A 22,613-nucleotide genomic window follows, 5' to 3' on the forward strand; every position below is an offset into this window, starting at 1 on the left:
CAAATTACTTCAATCTTTACTCAAATCACAGAAAATTTCAAATCTTTAATTTTTTATTCAACTTTTATGACTTGTTCATATTTTTGTCCTCAACCACATTACTTAAATGGGATTTTCCAGGTCAGTCTATTATTTTACCTTTTAATTGGTGCTCTGAGTGCCCTAGCAAACACCTTATTTTAATTCTTTTATTTTTATAACTAGCCCCTGGAATCCTTCTTCTCATTGTCTGTATTCAAACTTCACACATTAAACATTAGCCATGTGATATTTTACTTTATGTGGTAAGGCATTTCTCTGAATAAATGGGTGATTAAGAGTTCTTGTCCACTGCCTCTTGGTTGTGCTTTATTAATCTCTGAGTTTCTTAGTTGTTTACTACAGAATTATAAACATCTGAGTGGCACTGTAATTGATGGCAAGCTTTTTAGGCACTGACTCAATAACTCTAGAATTTCTTGCTAGAGAACAAAAGTCCTTTTAAGTAAGACTGTGTTTATGAGACAGAAAGAAAAACAAGATTGTGTATTTATCCAGATTTCCCTCTCATTTTTAGATTTGGAGCCCGATCATTCAAATTATAAAGGCAAGAGGAGCACACAGCTTCCATAACCTTGATTCATTGTCTTCACAGCACTAAAGGGCAAGAAGCAATAGTAAGCTCCAAAGTTGTAATTCAACCTCAGGAGAGGTAAACAATGAGGAAACTGGGCTGGTCAGAGGTGGTGGATATTTTTCATTCCTCCTAGTTTTAAAAGGCAAGAAAGTAGCCTTTAAATGAACTCTGCCTTAACAAGGAAAACTATACATTATACTTAAAGCCTGTGCTTCCTCTGTAGCTAGTTCCAGAACAAAAGGTGTTGTTTTCTATAACATGAGACAGAGAAAACAACATTGTTGAGGTGTGGTTTTGTGAACATCTCAGTCATGTGAAATTAGAGATTGTTTATATATATAAAGGCCTAATATGCTGTGTCTGACTGATCAGTCAACCGTTCAGTTGACTGCTCGACCAGTCACTATGATGCACACTGACCACCAGGGGGCAGACACTCTGCCCAGGTTAGCTTGCTGCTGGGGTCCGGCCGATCGGGACTGGGCGAGAAGGGCCGGATACACCCTGGAGCCCTCCCATGGTCCCTCCCCGGCCAGCCAGCCCCGATGGGGACTGGGCGAGATGCCCCCAATCAGGACGGGGCAATATGGGCTGGTCACGCCCTGGAGCCAACTTCACGTGGTCCCTCCCCGGCCTCTAAAATGTTTCTTCTAATTAATTTCCTTTCAATGTGCACAAACTCATGCACCGGGCCTCTAGTATTTATATATTTGGTTGCTAATTGTTGGCTATTAGTACATGTCAAAACACTTAAATTATATCTCCTTTCCTAACAGAATAGACAATCCATTAGGAAATGGATTGGTAGTATTTAGAAAGAACCCTGTTCTTTTATGATGAAAATGCCATTGCAATACATTTTGATGAGGGTCATGTACAACAGTGGTCCCAGAGAAAATTGTTTACTATACTAGACAGTTTAGAAATTTGGTTTAAGTTTATCTCTCTACACTATTCTGATTGTCTCTGGGTTTGTTACAGAACTTTTATCAGGTTCCTATCAGTAATGTATATGGCATATTTCATTTTAAGTTGCATTTCAGATTTAATTACTTGCTAAACTACTGTATCCAAAACTAAGATGAATCACTTTTTCTATGTAGCTTTAAAAAAAAAAAATCCTTGATTTCTCATTTATCTTTTTGTGTATTTTCCCCATCTCTACTTTCCATTTTAATATTGCATGGCTCCTGTACTATTCCTATTAACACCTCAATGTCTCCCCACAAATCTCTGACTCACACTGTGCTCTAATACTTCTCTGTCAACTAAGTCTGTGCTAGTCAATAGATCTCTCAATTCTCCTGGCAACTTGTTCTTTAATGAAAGTTGTATTAAAAAATATGACTTGCATATCTTAAAAATCTGATGTAAAAAAAGAGCAATACTATTTATACTCACAAAATTATACTTTTAAATATAGTAGTTATTTAAAATCCCGTTCATTATAATGGTATTACAATGCAAGTAATTCACATTAAAAGGCATTCTATTCAATAGTTGTGTTTATTGGCGGGTCAGTTAGCCAGTGTTTTAACTCACATGTAATTCATGTAGACCCTGTGTCAGCAATACCTAACAGTAATACTACTTTAACTAAAAAATGATAAACTATTTCCATTTATATGCTCTGTGATTATTTTATAGTCCTCAAATTTTGTAGTCCTTTACAGAAAAAAAAAAATAAAAATAAAGCATGGTGATAAACTGCAATTTGCCAAAGCACATTTTCTCCAAATCTTAATAGTATGAAACACAAGACAGTTTTTTGCACACTCTCCTTTTATAGAACAACCAGATTTGTAATTTTTTTATTTTATTAATTTTATCAATATACATGGCAGCTTTCTCAAATCTCAAAGTTCCAAAAGTATGTACTTTTAAAGGTGAAAATCATTTTCTTTAGATGTCATATTTCTAGAGAACTATTAAAATCTATTTATATAAACAAAAATAACTGATAAACTAACACACTTTAGAAATCAGAATATTTTAAATTATTTTAAATGAATACAAGATATGTCTTTTTAATTAACTATCATAGTTAAATTTAATATCACAAAACAAAATGACTTGTCCTCACATATTTCTCAAATGGAGTAAAGTCATTGGGTTTTACACTTAATATAAGTTTTAAATGTGATTATTAAATGATAATATTTTATCAATTATAGGAAAATATTCATTTATAGGAATTTTCTTAGGTCTATCAATTCTTTTGGGCCAAGTCTGAGCCCATGTCAACCTTCAAGGTTAGATTCAGTGCACCTAACCTGCCAAATAAGAATATGAATTTCATTGATAAGAAGGGGAATAAACAATGGCTCAATCACTGTTCAACTTACCAAAAAGAAAAGCTAAAAAAAGCTAAAAGTGAATAGGATAGCTTCAAATAACTAATTACTTTTTAAAATTTAAATAGGAATGGCCAATGATGTTGTTTAAAATTTCACAGGATAACCGTAAAAAAAAAAAAACCAAAAAAACCCCACATAGAAATAGTGAAGTCATCACCTTATTAATAAAAAACTAAAGTTTAATAGTCATTAAAGGGGTAACAACCGCTTGTAGTCTACATTTAAAAGAAATTTTTAATCATAGCTAAAACAAACTAAAAACAAAGAATTCTATTAAGAAAAAACAAAAATGATAAACATTTAATAACACCTAAAATGTAGATACTTAAGATCCTAAACAAAAATATTTAAGGTAAAAGGGCCTTGAAATTTTTTTCCAACAATTAATCTTAAGAAATCAATTTCTAAATAGCTCATATCCTTTGCTTTGGTGTTTTTTCTGCTATCAACTAAACATTAGAACACAGAAAGTGATTTATGTTCTTTTTAAATGCTTGGCATTATAATGTGATCTCATATCTTTTCTCAAATTGAATTTTGCTCCACATATTCCACATGTATACAGATGAACATCCATGTGCTGTTCCAACTGTTCATTATTTGGGAATATCTGAAAGCAGACCTGGCATATAGTCTCACCAGCAGATAAATGAGAAATCATATGCCGTACATGGTCATGCTTTCTGAAGTTTCCTTGATCACAAATGGAACAGACATACCTGGCCATGCCTTTGTGCATATCATTGTGCAGTCGCAACTGACGTTCTCTTAAAAACTGCTTCCCACATGTCTGACACACAAACTGTTTTTCCTTAGTATGAACAGTATAGTGTTCTCTTAGGTGACACCGCTGATAAAATCCTTTTCCACACAGATTACAAAAATGCTTTCGTCTGTGATCTCTTTCATTTTCTTCCATGATAGCATTCTTAAACATATCTTGGTCTAGGCAGCCAGACATATGTTCAACCACTAGATTTTCAGTTTCAAAACGCTGGCCACAATTAGGACACCGAAAAGGACAGGCAGAATGTTTAAATAACTGCTTTTTTTGGATACTGTTTATCTGGAAATGACTGTCCCTAAAATCATCCAACATTTCAACAAACATATCTCTTATTTCAGACTGCTCATCAGGATTCTCTTCCATGTCCATTTTCTCCTCAGTATTTCCTAACCCATTCATTGTCAGATCTTGGGGTTCTCCACATCTTTGAGCATGTTCCTGAAGTTGTCTACCCTTCACAAGTATTTGTCCACATTTACCACATGCACAGATATTTTCAATGTGCTTGGCTAGGTAATGAGATGACAGGTCCTCCTCGGTTATTGTGAGTCCACACAGTTCACAAGATGCATTCTCAGTATCTTCTTGTATTGGACTGCTGTTGTTAGGGGGTCGCGTATTTTCTAAACCACCTCTTTCATCAGCATTCATTGACATTCGAGGTTTTAGAGTTTTCCTACCACTTTTTTTAATACTGACGTCTTCTTCAACATAGTATCTGTAAAATGGCTCTTCAGGTTCATCTTCTAATTCATCGTTGTCAGTGGATTCATTACAATCTTTATCAGTAACTTTAATAATGTTAAAGTCTTTCAGTTCATCTGTAGGAATATCTTCTGGCTCCATCTTGATAATGATTCTTTTTCTCTCGGCAGCTCTGCTTTTTTCTTCACTGGCTAGTTCAGACTCCACTGTGCTACTCTTTCTGCTTCCAGTGGTTGAAGTCGAATCATCAGCAGGCTGACTTGTGTCTCCTCTGTATTTGTCTGTCTGTGCAGAATATGTCTTAGAAGAATCCTTTTCACCAAATTCAGCTTTGATATTACTCTCTTTTCCATCTCTAACATCTACTATTCTGTGATAGGATCTCGTGTTTTGATACGAATGTCTGTTAGTACAGGTTAGCACATGCTCATCTAATAATTTTTCACAGCTAAAGCCAAATCCACAGCTATCACAGGTAAAACTTCGTCCAAAGCGTCGTGACACACGTTCTTTTGGAGTAGATAATTTGGACACAGAACTTTTTTTACACACGTCAAATAGTGGTTCAGGAAAACTACCCAATTGTAAAGACTCTTCATCAGGCTCTCTGTTATGTGGTGTATTTACTGTTGAACTTGGCTCTGCACACCACCTATTGGCTTCATTGCCATTTCTAGCCACAGTATCTTCATACATTCTCACCCCAAATATCATTTTGCTGTTCTGTTTGCTAGAAGCAGATGATGAACATTTTGAACTAGAACAATCTGCATCCTGTATGTCTTCTAAGCAGTCAGGAACATTGTACAGCTGTAGGTAATTCATGGCCACTTTAAACTGCTCAAAACTGGAGGGAGCTGTCATTATTTTTCCTAAATACATAAATTGCAAAATGAGATCAAAACACTCAGCACTAATTTTCATGTTGCTGAGATTCAGCTGTGCAGTACTATGCTGATGGTTCATGAAAAACATTCTAAAATAGGAGCTACAAGCAGCTAGAACGGCTTTGTGTGCTTGAAAGTAAATGTCATCAATTGCAATACAACAGTCACAGAGAAAACCCCATTCCCTTTGGTTGTTTAGCTGCTGAAGGACGTAGCTGCTGTGGCTGGGCTTTGCCATCTTCTATTAATTAGCGACCTATGTAAAACAAAAATATTACAGTCAGACAAGATATCACAAAAGCACTTGAACAAAAGAATAAATCTGATCATGATTTGTGACTTGTGTCACTTCGCTATTACAGTCAAGGTATGAATCAAGTCTCCCATTCTAATGTAGCAAAATTCAATAATATATATCTGAATCATGTTTTAAATTTGAAAATGAAAAATACTCAGCCATTTATTCAAGCTTCTCATTTTGATTTTAAGAAATACAAGCAAAGTCAAACAAAAACCATCATTTTGGTTTCATTACAACTCTACAAGGGAAAATGTATACTAAATTTGAAAGGAAGAAGACATGAGTTTAAAGGATATAAACAATGAAAGTAAATATAATAGTAACTTAAGTAGAAAATTAGTAACTAAACTGCAAAATATTAAAAACTTATTGGATGGTGGACATACAGGAATTATTGCTCATTTTTAAATGTGATAAGGATATTTTAGTTTTGTTTAAAATGAGTCCTATCTTTTAGATATACATACTCATATTTTATAGATAAAATTATATATCTAAAATATACTTGAAAATAAATACAGTGGGTTGGATGTGGGACTAGAGATGATATGAGATTGGTCATGTACTGATAACTACTAAAGTTGGGAGACAGGTATAATTCAATTTTGTATGTTTGAAAATTTCCTTAGAAAAATTCTATTTCAAAAAACTTATTGGCCGAAACCGGTTTGGCTCAGTGAATAGAGCGTCGGCCTGCGGACTGAGGGGTCCCAGGTTCGATTCCGGTCAAGGGCATGTACCTGGGTTGCAGGCGCATCCCCAGTGGGAGATGTGCAGGAGGCAGCTGATCGATGTTTCTCTCTCATCGATGTTTCTAACTCTCTATCTCTCTCCCTTCCTCTCTGTGAAAAATCAATAAAATATATTTTTAAAAAAACCAACTTATTAAATTACATGGAAATGACACCGAGCAAATAGGTTTGATCACTGCTTTTTTCTTGATTACTGGAGAATCAATAATTCTGTAGAGTCAGAATAGCTGTCTTTTTGCCCTGACTGCTTTTCTCAGTGGTTAGAGCGTTGGCCCACAGAGGAAATGGTCGTGGGTTCGATTCCTGATCAAAGGCCTGTACACCTTGGTTGCAGGCTCGATCCTAGCCCCAAGCCGATTCAACCCATCAATGTGCCTCTCTCACCTCTCTCTCCCGCCCTCTCTGTGCCCCTCCTCCCTCCCTCCCACCCTTTCTCTAAAAAAACAAAACAAAATCAATGGAAAAAATATCTTCATATGAGGATTAAAAAGTAAAATAAAATAGTTGTCTTTTATTGTTCGATATGCACTGTAGGGTATAAGAAGCAGTGGACCTATTTGAAAAGAGGTGTCTATCCACAGATTGTAAATTTTTCTTAATTTTTTGATTGTTTAAAACCATGTATACAAAAGTAATGCATGCTCACTGCAAATAATTCAAACATAAAAGTATATCGAATAAAAACACACTTTAGACTGTATGCCTCTTCCCAGAGGTAACCTCTCCAAACACTCTGGATTGTATCTTCAATTTCTATGGGTACATACAGAATCAACAGATTTGAATACCTACCATGTGCCACACATAGTTTTGCTTTTGTTGTATATTTGTTTTTTAAGCCTAATTGGGATCATACTACATACGTTACTTTCTGAAACTAGTTTTTTTCTACTTAACAACATATGGTAGATACTATAAGTGTTTTTTAAAATAATAATTTCCTTTTTAAAATGTTTTTATTGATTTCAGAGAGAGAAAGGGAGAGGGAGAGAAATAGAGAGAGATAGAAACATCAGTGATGAGAAAGAATCATTGATCGGCTGCCTCCTGCACGTTCCCATTTGGGATCAAACCCGCAACCCAGGCATGTGCCCTGATGGGGAATAGAAAGAACCCCTGGTTCATCAGTTGACGATCAACCACAGAGCCAGGCTGGCTGGGCGACACTATAAGTATTTTTTAGAAATACAATTTTATTGATTTCAGAGAGAAAAGGAGATGGAGAGAGACAGAAACATCAATGATAAGAGAGAATTATCGCTAGGCCTCCCCCTGCACACTCACCACCAGTGGATTGAGCCCGCAACCTGGGCATGCACCCTGACTGGGAATCGAATCTCAACCTCCTGTCTCATAGCTTGATACTTAGGCAAAACTGTAAATATTAATGTAGGGAGTTGACTTTAATAAAAAAGGGAAAGGAAAATAGTAAAAGCACCAGAAGTCCTACTATTATATTACAAAGCTAAAATAAAATCCAATTTTAGCCTCAATTTCTAATCTGTATATAAAACTTCAGAATCTGTTTTCCACTGAAAAAACAAGTTCCTAGGCAATCTATCCTATCTAATAAAAGAGAAACATGGTAATTAGCATACAACCGCTACCCTTCCCATTGGCTAATCAGGGCCATATGCAAATTAACTGCCAGCCAAGATGGCGGCCGGCAGCCAGAAACTGGAAGCTAACATGAGGCTTGCTTGCTTCAGTGACGGAGGACTCCAACGTTCCCCGCCTGCCTTGCTGGCCTCTGAGCTTGCAGTTTGAAACATTGTAACAAATATAGAAGCTAAACAAAACCCCAGAAACCTGCTTTCAGCCAGCCAGGATCTCAGAGCTGGAGTTATACACTGTTTTGATTATAGAACCCAAACAAACCAGATACCTGCTTTCAGCAGCAGAGGCCTCAGAGCTGGAGCCAGAGCTAAAGCTGGCCCAGAATTAAAAAAAGAAAAGAAAAAAAGGAGCAGTTGGGAGCTTCAGTCACCCGCCAGCCTGAAAACAGCCCTTAGCCCCTCACCCAGGCTGGCCAGGCACCCCAGTGGGGACCTCCACCCTGATCCAGGACACCCTTCAGGGCACACCAGCCAGCCCCCACCCATGCACCAGGCCTCTATCCTATATAGTAAAAGGGTAATATGCCTCCCAGCACCGGGATCAGCAGAGCTGTGAGGCCTCCTGGCACTGGGATCAGCGTGACAGGGGGCAGCGCCCAAACCCCCTAATCGCCCTGCGGCTCTGTGTGTGACAGGGGGCGGGGTCACAACCTCCCTATCAGCCCTGCTCTGTTCGTGACAGGGGAAGGCGACCCAACCTCCTGATCAGCCCTGCTCTGTGCCTGATAGGGGGGAGCTCCCCAACCCCCTGATCAGCCCTGCTCTGTGTGTGACAGGGTGCGGCACCCCAACCCCCGCCCCCCCCCCCCCACGGGCCCTGCTCTGTGTGTAACAGGGTAGAGCCATAACCTCCCCATCGGCCCTGCCCTGAGTGTGAGAGTGGCGGCGCCCCAACCCCCTGATCGGCCCTGCTCTGTGGGTGATAGAGGGCGGCAGCCCAACCCCCCCCCCCCCGCCCCGGGCCCTGCTCTGTGTGTGATGGTGTAGAGCCATAACCTCCCCATCGGCCCTGCCCTGAGTGTGACAGGGTGTGGCGCCCCAACCCCCTGATCCGCCCTGCTCTGTGTGTGACGGGGCGGTGCCCCAACTCCCCTATCGGCTCTACTCTGTGAGTGACAGGGGGGAGCTCCTCAACCCCCTGATGGGCCCTGCTCTGTGCATGACAGGGGGGAGCTCCCCAACCCCCTGATCGGCCCTGCTCTGTGCGTGACAGGGTACAGAGCCCCAACCCCCCCTAATGGGCCCTGCTCTGTGCGTGACAGGGGGCAGCACCCCAACCCCCCTGATTGGCCCTCCCCTGATTGGCCCTCCTCTGTGCGTGACAGGGGGTGGTGCCGCAACCTCCCCATCGACCCTGCCTTGAGTGTGACAGGGGGCGGTGCCCCAACCCCCCAATCGGCCCTACCCTGAGCGTGACTGAGGGTGGCATCGCAACCTCCTGATCCGCCCTGCTCTGTGCATGACAGGGGGCGGTGCCCCAACTCCCCAATTGGCCCTGCTCTGAGCCCGACCAGGGGCTGCACCTAGGGATTGGGCCTGCCCTCTGCCACCCGGGAGCAGGCCTAAGCCAGCAGGTCGTTATCTCCCGAGGGGTCCCAGACTGCGAGAGGGCACAGGCCGGGCTGAGGGACCCCCCCTTCCCCCCGAGTGCACAAATTTTTGTGCACCAGGCCTCTAGTATATATATAAAAGCCTAAGCGACGGACTGACCGGTCAACTGGTTGCTATGATGCGCAGTGACCACCAGGGGGCAGACGCTCAACGCAGGAGCTGCCCCCTGGTGATCAGTGTGCTCTCACAGCCAACCGTCCACCCTGCGGCCGGCCGGCCAACCTCCTGTAGTCCCTACCCCTAGCCGTCCAGCCAACCTCCCATGGTCCCTCCCGATCAGCCCCAATTGCTGGCCAGGCCGTGGGACCCCACCTGTGCAAAAATTCATGCACCAGGCCTCTAGTTTGAACATAAAAAGAACATTTAACAATAAATACAGAAATAACATGTTCACTCTTCATCCCCAAACCCTTCAAATCTTGTAGTAATTAAGACAGTATCTGACTTTACTTACTTCACTTGTTTTTTACCTGTTCGTCACAGAACACACGTGGCTCCTTCTGTTTTCCCTACTACTTAAAGACTCATCCAGCCTTCCTTTTCCTGCCTACAGATGGAGTTGTTGCATGGTTAGGGATGTGCATGAAATAGTACTGTTGACATGCACTGGTGAAATGAAGATGGCTCAGGTGAACTACTGCCTTCTGGAAATTGCAACCACTGTGCCTTTTCTATAAACTAGATTAAGTATTTCAAGTAGGTACAATATTTTAACCTTTTCTGACTCAGATATCTGTGCCCAAACTGTGAGGAATCACATTCAGTATGTACCTAAATACAAAAAGCAATTAATGCACAAGATTTTCACTAATGTGTTATTTATAATTTCAAATGCCTGATAATAAGGGAGTTGTTAGTAAACCAAGATAAATCCACACTCTCAAATTCAGTCATGTGATCTTAAAAACTATATTTATGAATGAAAACTGTAGAAGAAAATGAGGAAAGTTTGACCTCCCCCCCTAATCCCAAGCCTGTTTTATGTGGTATTCAGAGACCTTTAATGAATAATAAATCAAAGAGAAAGAGGGATAGATATTATCTCAAAATTTTTTCTAGTAATAAGAGTTGTTTAAAATGAAACGAAGTTGTTGATAATGAATGCCCTGTGTGGCAGCAGAGACAAATGTTGCCGAGGACAGTAAGGTACAGTGAAGAGCACAGGCTTTGGATCAGACAGACCTGAACTCTAATCTAGAATTTGCTGCCTTGAGTAACTTGTTTGTTCTCATTGACCCCAAGTTTCCTGAACTGTCAAAGTGGGGAAAAAATAATAATTCAAATAATACATCAAACATGAGAATTCATAGAAGCAATGTGTATAGTGTGTACTTGGCATGTAATAATTAATGGAAGTGACAACAGTGGCAGCTGTGTGGTTGTGATGCTTATGTAGATAAGCTTAGCTTCCTTCCAAATAGGAGTCTAGCAGTATGAAAGCCAGCAGTTAATCTGTAAAAATTTTCAGGTTTTAAATATCCTGTGCTTGATATAGTAACATGAAGAGCTTAAAGGTTCCAAGGACTCTTCTAATTAAATGAAAAGCAGTTTTATGGTAACCAAAATTAAAGCAACAACATAGAAGACCAAGATGAAAGGCACACCTGTAGCTATTGCTGCAATCAATTTAATTTGTGAAAATGTATACATTCTGTGTTAACACAAACACTAAAACAAATAAGAGCATCGATAGCACTTTAATGGCAACTTATTAATTCAATAAATATTTACTGAATATTGTACTGAGAGTCAGCATAGCACAGGTATTCTATAATCTCAAGCACATATCATGAAGGTGATTTTTGAATTTTTCTAGGTTAGTGACTTCACTTAACATGTGCTCAGTAAAGTGCCCACTCTGTAGAAGAAGGCATTATGCTGTGGAGTACCGAAGGGCTCTGGATCAGATAGGCCTGGGTCCACCTGGGTCCCACTGCCTCCAAGTCTCTCCTCATAGAGCTAGAAACTGAACAAGTGCTGACTGTGTCTAAAAATAACATACTACTACAGCTTTGAGTCTGACCTAGAACTGTAGTTTGATCAGTGTCATTATGCAAATGTCCAAGTTCTGGGTAAAAATAATTTTAGGTACACTGACGTAAGAGCAATCATTCACACATTAGTACCAACAACTCTGTTCTTGTTACACCTCATTCAGAAAAGCTTTAAGAAGGCTTAATAACACTAAAAGGGAGAGGGAGACAGTCCAGGGTGAGGGATTTAAATTCCTGAGACTTTTAGCTTATCTTGAGAATAATTTTTGCATTAAATTTTTATATTAATTTACTTTTATTAATAACTTTCACTCAAATTCCAAAAGAAGTTTGCTCTCTTTTCAAGTTGATATCCTTAATGGCTACCAAAAAAACTTAGTGAACTTTGTTATAGTAAAGCTTGTAAATAGTTTTAAAGAAAAGAACTGCTGTACTTCAGTTGTTTGTTTTTGAAAATTGATTTTAGAGAGAGAGGAAGGGGGAAGATGGAGATGGGGAGAGAGAGAGAGAGAGAGAGAGAGAGAGAGAGAGAGAGAGAGAGAGAAGGTAAGAGATTTGTTGTTCCACATACTTTATGCATTCCTTGTTTCTTTAATGTGCCCTGACCAGAGATCAAACCTGTAACCTTGGCTGATCAGGACGATGATCTAACCAACTGAGCTACCCAGCCAAGGTCAGTTTTTCTTGTTTTTATAACTGAAACTGGTGGTGGCTTTTGTTTGTTACTAGCTGCATCGCTGGTAAAACAAATATATTATAGCCAGAAGCCAGGGGCTTAGGGCTGAGAACAGAAACTTTAAATGAGATTTAAAGGCTAGGACACAAAGTGTGCATGCAGTTCTCCAGGAAGGACGAGGAGTTAGGTGATGCAAAAATTGTATACTGAATTTTTAAAAATTTAGTCTGGCCCTGACCAGTTTGGCTCAGTGGCTAGAGCGTCGACCTGTGGACTGAAGAGTCCCAGGTTCAATTACGGTCAAGGGCATGTACCTTGGTTTCGGGCACATCCCCAGTAGGGGGTGTGCAGGAGGCAGCTGATCCATGTTTCTCTCTCATGGATGTTTCTAACTATCCCTCTCCCTATCTGTAAAAAATCAATAAAATATATTTTTTAAAAATAAAAATAAATAAAATAAAAATTTAGTCTGAAAAAGTTTACCAGCTCACTTTAAATTAAAAAACCACCACACCAAGCACATTAGGCAATTCAAATATTCAGAGACTTTTATAGCTTAGCGAGATCTAATCTAGTCCAAAATTCTTATTTCATATAAGGGCAAAGATCTATGGCTGTTATATAATGTATGAAAGGGTATAGTTAACTGGTAAGGTAGGTATTAGGATTCCTGACCACCCAGATGAGTACTAACCACCACTGTACAGTAGTTACTACATAGTCCTTGGTACTATGCAGTGTGCCCTTCGCAAAGAACACAAGGACGTTGCATGAGTCCTTAATACAGGGCTTACTGCCCAGGTGCTCTTGCATCCGTGACTACCCCATCTGAACTGTATCTGTAATATGATTTTTAAAAAATACGTTATTTTTAGAGCGGAAGGGAGAGGGATAGAGAGATAGAAACATCAATGAGACAAAAACATCATCAATTGGCTGCTTCCTGCACGCCCCCTACTGGGAATTGAGCCAGGATATGTGCCCTGACTGGGAATTAAACTGGTGACCTCTTGGATCATGGGTCAACCCTCAACCACTGAACCACACCAGCTGGGCTGTACTATGATTTTATCCATATATTTACATCTAGTTTTATCCAGTAGACATGTTTCCTAAATTATACTGTTTACCAGGTGTACCGGTTAATAATTCAGATTTTGTAATCGAAGAAAACATGATAATTTCAAGAGAAACATCAAAAGTGCTTTATTCATGCCAAAACCGGTTTGGCTCAGTGGATAGAGCGTCGGCCTGTGGACTGAAGGGTCCCAGGTTCGATTCCGGTCAAGGGCATGTGCCTGGGTTGCGGGCACATCCCCAGTAGGAGATGTGCAGGAGGCAGCTGATCGATGTTTCTCTCTCATCGATGTTTCTAACTCTCTATCCCTCTCCCTTCCTCTCTGTAAAAAATCAATAAAATATATATATATTTTTTAAAAAGTGCTTTATTCAAATAATGTCCATCGCTAGCAATACATTTTCCCCATCTTTCAGGTAATTTGTGGATACTGTCCCAATAGAACTTTTCTTGTTTTGAGGCAAACCATTCAGAGACCCAATTTTCTACTTCTTCGTACATTTTGAAGTGCTGCTCAGAAAGTGCGTGTACCATTGATCGGAACAAGTGGTATTCTAAAGGAGCAAGGCTGGTGAATATGGTGGGTGGGTTAATACTTCCAAGGCAAGATCTTTTAACGTGTCTTTAACTGGTTTTGAAGAGTGTGATGGTACGTCATCATGAAGCAAAATCACTTTGCTGTGTCTTCTGGCACATCCTGGTCGTTTTAAAATCAAAGCATGGTTCAAATTGGTTATCTGTTGTCGGTAGCGATCAGTATTAACGGTTTCACCGGGTTTTAGAAGCTCTTAATACACCATACCTTTCTGATCCCACCAAACGCAGAGCATTGTCTTCTTTCTGAAGCGATTTGGCCTTGCAGTCGATGTTGATGGTTGACCTGGATCAACCCATGATTTTGTGCATTTGGGATTCTTAAAATAAATCCACTTTTCATCACCAATCACAATTCGATGCAAAAAAGACTTTCTTTCGTGCCATTGAAGCAACGTTTTACTGATGACTTTTCGGTTTTCCATTTGTCTTTCATTCAGTTGATGTGGCACCCATTTTCCTTCCTTTAAAATCTTTCCCACTGCTTGTAAATGATCGGAAATTGTTTGCTGAGCAATGTTTAATCTTTCTGCAAGTTGTTTTTGAGTTTAACACACATCTTCAACCAAGAATGCTTATAATGGTTGATCTTCAAACTTTTTCGGTTGACCTGGACGTTCTTTATCTTTCACATCGAAACCATCACTTTTAAAGTGTTTAAACCAGCGTTCACAAGTATCTTGAGATGGAGCATGTTCACCATAAGCTTCCCAAAGTATATGATTACTTTCAGCAGCACTTTTCTTCAAAATAAAGTAATGAATTAAAACTTCCCGCAAATGCTTTTTGGCACGAAATTCGACATTTTTAAGCGTAAAAATATCTATGATGTTAACACCTTCAGCAAATTTGACATATGAAGTTTTGAAGCTTGCAAGCTATTTCAGTAAATTTCTCACTGACAAAACAAGGTTTCAGAAATACTTTTCCTTCACAGTTAAATATCTTAAATTGGAAAAAGTTTTGCTGGATGTTCTTTTGCCCTAACCTTAGTCAAATGATAATTTAAGGGTCTGTAAATAAGCATATAAAGTGGGTAAAGTAACTTTAAAGGAATTTTGGAATTGATCCTGTCTGTAAGGCAAATAATCACTCTCTAATTTGTATCAGACTTATTACCAAGGATGCCCCTGAGGATGATTTGCATAGCCTCAGTGAGTCTACAGCAGAGCCCAGCATCAGACTTAATTCAGCATGCTGGTCTCTGAACTACTAATTATCTCTGGATCTCAAAGGACCTTTAAATATGTATTTCCTTGTACCTATTTCTATGTCTTATCTCGTTGAATGTATGTACATGGATTTAATATGAGAGTTACAGGCTAGCTTTTTAAGAAGCCTGAGATGTAATGAAAGGATTCTCTCATGTTTATAAATCAGAGTATCAGAATGTATTGAATACCTACAATATTCCTAATATTGCACAGAGCATTGAGGTAGAGGGTAAAGAAGGATGGTATACAATAGAGCTAATTACAGATAAGGGATTACATTTTAAACCAAGAAACAATCTGAGAATAATTAATTACTAAACTATATTGAATAAAGTTCAGGAAGAGTTTAGGAAGAAAAAAGCACAAATTGTATTATAACAGTAGGTATTAGGAAGGATGTCGGACTTAAGTGAAGCCTTAATGAAGGAGTAGAAAAAAAGAGAAAGCAAAGGGAAAGAAAGGCATTTCGGTAATCTGTATAGGTGTCTGTGAATAACTGGGGAAAAGTACACAGCAGCATAAACAAAAGCTTGGAAATGTAATGGGAGGGAAGGCATAATTTGTTTTATTGCCTTACTATCAATGGGCCAGGCTCTAGTCTAAGCAAATGTCTGTGTGCATTTTCATATGTATTATAGACATGTATGTATGCATGTAAATATGTATATAATTTTATCATTTAATCCTAACAAACCCTACAAAGTAGGTAATGTTTCAAGACCCAATTTTCAGATAAAACAGAGGCACACAATATTATATAACCTTCCTAAGGCTACAGAGGACTTGGTGAGATTAGAACACAAGCAGTATGACTCTTCGGCCTGAGATTATGGTCTTGACAATTTTGCCACCTATAAAAATAAGGTCAGCCCTGGCCACTGTGGCTGTTGGTTGAGCGTCGACCAGTGCACCAAAAGGTTGCCATTTCAATTCCCCATCAGGGCACATGCCCAGGTTTCGATTTCAGTCCCGGTTGGGGTACTTACAGGAGGCAACCAATATTTTGCTCATTCTCTCTCCCTTCTCTCTCAAATCAATAAAAAAATCATATTAAAAAAAATTAAGGTCACCTCAGTAAAATTCTTTCACAGAATACCATTTTCCAGGGCATACAGTCCAATTTTTAAACTTAATCAAACTTTTTAGGTTTTTCCCTAGAAATTTCTAGGAAGAACCAGTTGTACAGGCTCCCAAAGATAAAAGGTTTCACTTCAAGACACTTAAATGACAGACATGATCAAGTTTAGAAAATTTTGTTCACTTTTTAGAGCACATTCTGGCTGGTTATTAGACTGTACTCTCGATAGTTAGCACAGGAAGTTCTGAAATTATAATTGAGTTATGTTCTAAAACTTTATTTTTAAGCTAGTTATTTGAAGCTTGAAGCACATTGCCATAGAAACAATGCTATAAATGGTGGCTGAGTTCTATGCTCACACCCTAAAATGTTAAAAAAAAATTTTTTTAAAAATATTTTTACTGATTTAGAGACAGAGGGAAAGGGACAGAAAGAGAAACATCAATGGGCTGCCTTCTGCATGCTTCCTACTAGGGATCAAGCCTGAAATACCAACACGTGCCTTGACCAGTAATCAAACCTGCGCTGCGACGGATGTTTAACCAACTGAGCCACACTGGCCAGGGCTCACACCCTAAAAACTTTAAAACCTCTAATGTAGCTAGCTGTATGTTGGCTGTAACAGTGCTAATGTATCACTTATATCATTAGTGATAACATAAGTACTGTACAGCAGTGCCTAACTGAACTCTCAAGGACAAGAGTGAGGCTTGCAGGCCTTTGTGTTCTCTGCACGCTCTTCCCACATGGCTGGCATTGAATGCATGCTTGTTAAATGAAAGTATTAACTAAGAGCCCAGGAAGCAGACACCAATAGATTTGAATACCAGTTCCACCACTAAACGTCTTTTCCTTCCAAGCCTACTTTTCTTATCTATAAAATACAGATAATCATACTCCTCATAGGACTTGTATAAATTAGAGAAGACAAAATTCTGTTGTCTTTTCAACCCAATACAATTTTTCTTAAATATTATTGTCATCATTGTAAACACAGTTCATAGAATTTTATAAAGAGACAAAAAGTTCAACCTACTGCTTTATAGATGAGAAAACAAACTGAGCCCTAGCTGGTTTGGCTCAGTAGATAGAGCATTGGCCTGTGGACTGAAGGGTCCCGGGTTTCCCGGGTTTGATTCTGGCCAAGGGCACATGCCCGGGTTGCGGGCTCGATCCCCAGTAGGGGGCATGCAGGAAGCAGCTGATCAATGATTCTCCCTCATCATTGATGTTTCTCTCTCTCTCTCCCCTCTCCCTTCCTCTCTGAAATCAATAAAAAGAAAACAAACTGAGGCCCTAAGAGGTTAAGTAGTATGTTCAAAGTCACATCTAGTTTTAGTGGCTGGCAGGCTAGGACCTTGGTCTCCTTGATCCCAGTGTAGGGCTCTTCTTACTATTCCAACTGCAGCCCGCAAGTACAGCATAACTGGCTGCCTGCTTCCTCCTCTGCATCAACTGTTTTACTGAGATATAGAGCTATTCAAATTTCCAAGGGTTGTTTGCACCTACAAAGTGACCTGAGACTGCTGCTTTTGGAGACTGTGGTTTGCTGGTCAGTGTTTTTCTGTCTCCTTGCTTGTCAAGCCAACAGCTGTCTCTTCTAAAAGGTGTGAACTCTTGTTGCCCACCATTTCAATCTGTTATGGGTCATAAAATTAAGACAAAAACTCATCAAAACAATCTATGTAAATAATTTTCTATGAGGACCTAGGGAAGTGCGCTATGAGTAATATAAGGTTTTAATTCCTGCATTTTGTTTCACCTATTTTTAATTGTAGATAAGCAACAAATTGCCTTACTCTTTTGCTTTCAGCCCAGGGCTCCTGATACACTTGTAAGTGAGGTATTTCTGTAGTTCAGCTGCATTACAGCTCTAGGAAATTAATCCACACAGAAACCAAAGGGAACAGAGTGGCTTCTGGAATATTCCTCTCTCCCCCAAGGGTGGAGTAGGAAAAGTATTTAATCCAAATAGTCTCTATTTTGATCGGTTCATCTTAAAGAGGCAACATGGCATCTTCTGACCACCAGAGGGCATTGTGTGAACAGTAAGCTTCTCAGCAAAAAAACAGCTTGACCAGAAAGTCCCTTTTTGCACGTGGCATTCATATTCTTAGAGTTCGTTCTGTGGATTTTCTATTCCAAGTACTCACTCTGTGCCTGTGACTGCTCCTCCACCTGTATTCTCTATCTTAGCTGGCAACATTATGCACTAATCATGCAGACTACTTGGAAGTCGCCTGGGACTTACCATTTTTCTCACTAAATATTTCTCTATTCTGCCCCTCTATTCCATCACTACCTTACCTGAACTCCACAGGCCTCTATCATCACTCCTGAGTTATTACAACAGGCTCCTTTACTGACCCCTCACCCTCAGACAACTCATGAAGAAAATAAGACCATACCATTCTTCTGCTTAAACACCTCAACAGTTCCTTTCACATGTCCTCAGGCTGAAGTACAAGCTCCTTAGCTAGGCATACAACGCCCTCCCCATCCACCCATCTAGTCTTGTTTGGCTATTTCCTGCTTCAAACTTCATGTTCAAGCAGCATAAAACTGCTTGTCTACCCAGCACCCCCCATTTCTTCATGTATTTTTTTTTTTAACCTCCATTTTTAGTCATACTGATTGGTTCTTCTGCCTCCCATGTATCATTTAATAATCAGTTTACCACCTCCTCCAGAAAGCCTTCTGTAATACCTCCTTCTCCCACTATTTTAGGTTTGGATATTACTGTGTATTATCTCATTTTGCACTTATTACACTTTATTTTTTAATCATCAGAACAGCAACATGAAGTGGATGTTAAAGCACAGACTAACCAGACTAGGTTCAAATTCTGGTTCTGCCACTTGTTAGTATGGCCCTGAGCAGGTTATTTAACCAACATGTACCTCAATTCTTTTTTTTTTTAATGTTTTTATTGAGTTCAGAGAGAGAGACAGAAACATCAATAATGACAGAGTATCACTGATCAGCTGCCTTCTGCACGCTCCCCACTGGGGATCAAACCCACAACCCAAACATGTGGCCTGACTAGGAATAGAACCAGGGACTTCTTAGTTCATGGGTCGATGCTCAGCCACTGAGCCACAATTCTTATTTGAGAATGGGAATGGGAATCTTTTCTACCATTTAGACTTATCCTAAGACAGTGCCTGTCACAGATTAAATCAGGGGTCCTCAAACTACGGCCCGTGGGCCACATGCGGCCCGCCGAAAACATTTGTTTTTTTACTTCAAAATAAGATATGTGCAGTGTGCATAGGAATTTGTTCATAGTTTTTTTTTAAACTATAGTCCGGCCCTCCAGCGGCCTGAGGAACAGTGAACTGGCCCCCTGTTTAAAAAGTTTGAGGACCCCTGGATTAAATGGTAAATAAGAATCAGCTACCAAAATTCCCTGTATTGGTGTCCCCTCTAGATTATGAGCAACTTAAAGGCAAAGACTTTGGCTTATTTCTCTACAACATAACATGTATTCAGTAAAGGCTGCTGAATGAGTAACTGATGAGGCAGCTCTCTGATGATGGGAAGGCCTACCCTGTTTCCTTTTCAGCAGATCCACACATATTTTTTAATTGTGTTGTTTCTAATTTCATAGCTGATATTTTAAGTATATTTTTATTGATTTCAGAGAAGGGAGAGGGAGAGAGAGATGGAAACATCAATGATGAGATAGAATCATTGATAAGTTGCCTCCTGCATGCCCGAAATCCGGGTGTGTGCCCTGACCGGGAATCAAACCGTGTCCTCCTGGTTCATAGGTTGAGGCTCAACCACTGAGCCATGCCAGCTGAGCTAGCTGATATTTTAAATGTCTAACTCTAACCAAAATCCTAAAAACTTTCACACTTTTATCTACCTGAAAGTCAATAAGCCTGACTGGGGTGGCTCAGTTGGTTGAGCATAGTCCCATCCACCAAAAGGTTACCAGTTCGATTTCCCGTCAGGGACACGCTCTGATTGTGGGCTCAATCCCCAGTAGGGAATGTGCAGGAGGCAGCTGATCGATTTTCTGCTCTCACACCCACATTTCTCTCTCTGTTCCTCTCTAAAAATCAATAAAAATACATATTTTAAAAAGTCAATGAAATGAAACCAATAGAGTATCATAAAAAGTGTGTTCATTCTAAGAAGCTTAACTCATTTTTTAATCCTTAAATCTTTTTAAGATCCCCCTCATCCTAACACAGTATCATGCTTTCATACATGCTATTCCCTTTGCTTAGAGCTTTTTCTATGTCCAGCTCATTGTCAGACACCTCTCTTCTGTGCTTCTAAAACAGCCTGTACCTACAACTATAGGGAGACAAATCATGTATCATTCAAACTGGGATGCTATATCCATCACCACACTGATAACAGGGGATTATAATTATGTGGCTCCCCTGCTTTGCTGCAAGCTCCTTGAGATCAGGGCACTGTTTTAGTCATCATTGTATCCCTCCCTGAGCCTGATATTTGGTTGATATTTGATCAGTTTCTGAATAAATAAATGTTAAAGTAGATAAATTTTGCTTATCTTTTTTTTTTTTTTTTTTGCACTATTTCAATCATGGCAACTTTTATGTAAAGGGTCAGGCAAAAATAGGTTTACAGCTGTGAGTTTGTAAAACAGAGTTTACTTATTATTTACTAGTGGCCCAGTGCACAGGGTCCGGCCGGCCCGCCCTGATGGGGGCCATTGGGGTTGGGCCAGCGGGGGAGGGGGGGGGAGATTGCGGGGGGGGGGGGGGGGGGGCTGATTGGGGCCCCGATCTGGCTGGTTGGCCACCATAGTGTGCATCATAGCAACTGGTCGTTCCATCGTTCGACTTTTATATATATTGATTATTGTATTATTCTCCCATACTAACAACTATAAACCTACCTTTTTACAGTGGCCAAAAACTTACAAAGCAATTTCCCATGCATTATACAACTGATTCTCACACCAACCCTGAGGTGGGTATTTTTATTAACTTCATTTTGTAAATAGGAAACAGGTTCAGTGGCTGATATCAAATGCTCATATTGTAAGATGTGGCTCAAACTCTTTTTTAAATCTGAGCCCTAAGTCTCAGTTTTTATAAACTAGACAACACTCTGCCAATGACAGTGAACTCCAGTGTCCCTTTGGAATGAACATTCTATGCCTTGCAGAGTCACCCCATTCTCAAGGTGCCCCGTATGGCAAGTAGAATGCCCTGCCTCTTCCCCACCTCCTCTTCCATCTGCTGACTCCAAGCCCTTCTGTAACACTAAAGTATTAAAGTGGGGATGGAGCGCTTCAGTTTTCTCTAAAAAGGATTACATACATCTTGGACAATGAATAGAAAATTTGGTTGGTGATTTAATTCTTTAATTTCCCAATTTTGTTTCTGAAAATTATTTTAAACTCAGAGTAGTGTAAAAAAACTGCATGTCTCCAACACACTCAAATAACCAATGTTGTGACTCAATGTGTATGCACTATTTTGTTTTCAGAACATCAAATTCGTCACAGCTGCTCCTTCTTAAACATACCAGGCTAAGTAATATGTGACTCTGTACTTGCACTAAGATCACTTGTAGTTACCATGCAAGCCACAATATATAGTTAGCAATCTATCTTAAATATGTACCGTCTCCTTCCATGCCACATCTGAAACCACCGTCATTAATCCCCTTCTTTCCTCTAATTTCCTTTCCTTCATGTTTGGCATGCTACCTCTGAATAGAGGAACCCCTCATCCCACAGCAGCACAGGAGATCTTGGCAGTAGTCTTCATGGCAAGTATACCCACTCCTTTCCAACTTATAAATTATGAAATGCCCTACAATGTGAGGGTTTGGTTTTGTTTTAATGAGTTTGGCTGGCATAAATCAATCCGTGAGCAGCTGGACATCAACATTACTATTAAAGTGTGAGAACTAACACTAGCCCACCATGGTACAGTAAGTACTTCATAAGGACAGACCTAAAATAGAAGCCCTGTTATATTTAAACTCGCATGCTTGTTACTTAATTACAGAATTTCAAATCAGCCCAATGCAAAACATTTCCTTTTCCTCTACCTGGCCAATTCTCACCAATCTGAGTAGTGAACAGAGAACATGAGCCCATGAATCATCTGACAGGCCATCCCTAGGCAGGATGAGGCATACACGGCAGCACAGTTATGATCGAATCTTGTTTCCTCTCATTTTAAACAAGGAACTGACTATTAACAGTGATTATGTCTGGGAGGTGGGAGTCAGAATGACTTTTATTTTTATATTTTATGTACTTCAATGTAGGTTGAATTTTCACAAAGAGCGTGGATTTTATAATAAAGTATTTCCATTTTTTTAATTAAAAATTTTTTTATTGCATTCAG

At 39.7% G+C, this 22,613-nt stretch overlaps 1 protein-coding gene across 4 annotated transcripts in view; it reads right to left on the bottom strand.

Moving 5' to 3' along the window:
* ZBTB1 (zinc finger and BTB domain containing 1) overlaps positions 1-22,613 on the bottom strand; it is a 32,877-nt gene that overhangs the window by 7,223 nt on the left and 3,041 nt on the right. For 2 of the 4 annotated variants that reach the window (XM_059693856.1, XM_059693846.1), the window contains exon 2: positions 3,693-5,608. In XM_059693856.1, the coding sequence (XP_059549839.1) occupies positions 3,693-5,590 (1,898 nt within the window). In that variant the 5' untranslated portion in view covers positions 5,591-5,608. Of the gene's footprint in view, positions 1-2,412; positions 5,609-22,613 lie in introns of those variants that run through there. The other 2 variants (XM_059693836.1, XM_059693827.1) reach the window with 1 other exon arrangement.

Source organism: Myotis daubentonii, chromosome 1, assembly GCF_963259705.1.
Source record: "Myotis daubentonii chromosome 1, mMyoDau2.1, whole genome shotgun sequence".
Lineage (NCBI taxonomy): Eukaryota > Metazoa > Chordata > Mammalia > Chiroptera > Vespertilionidae > Myotis > Myotis daubentonii.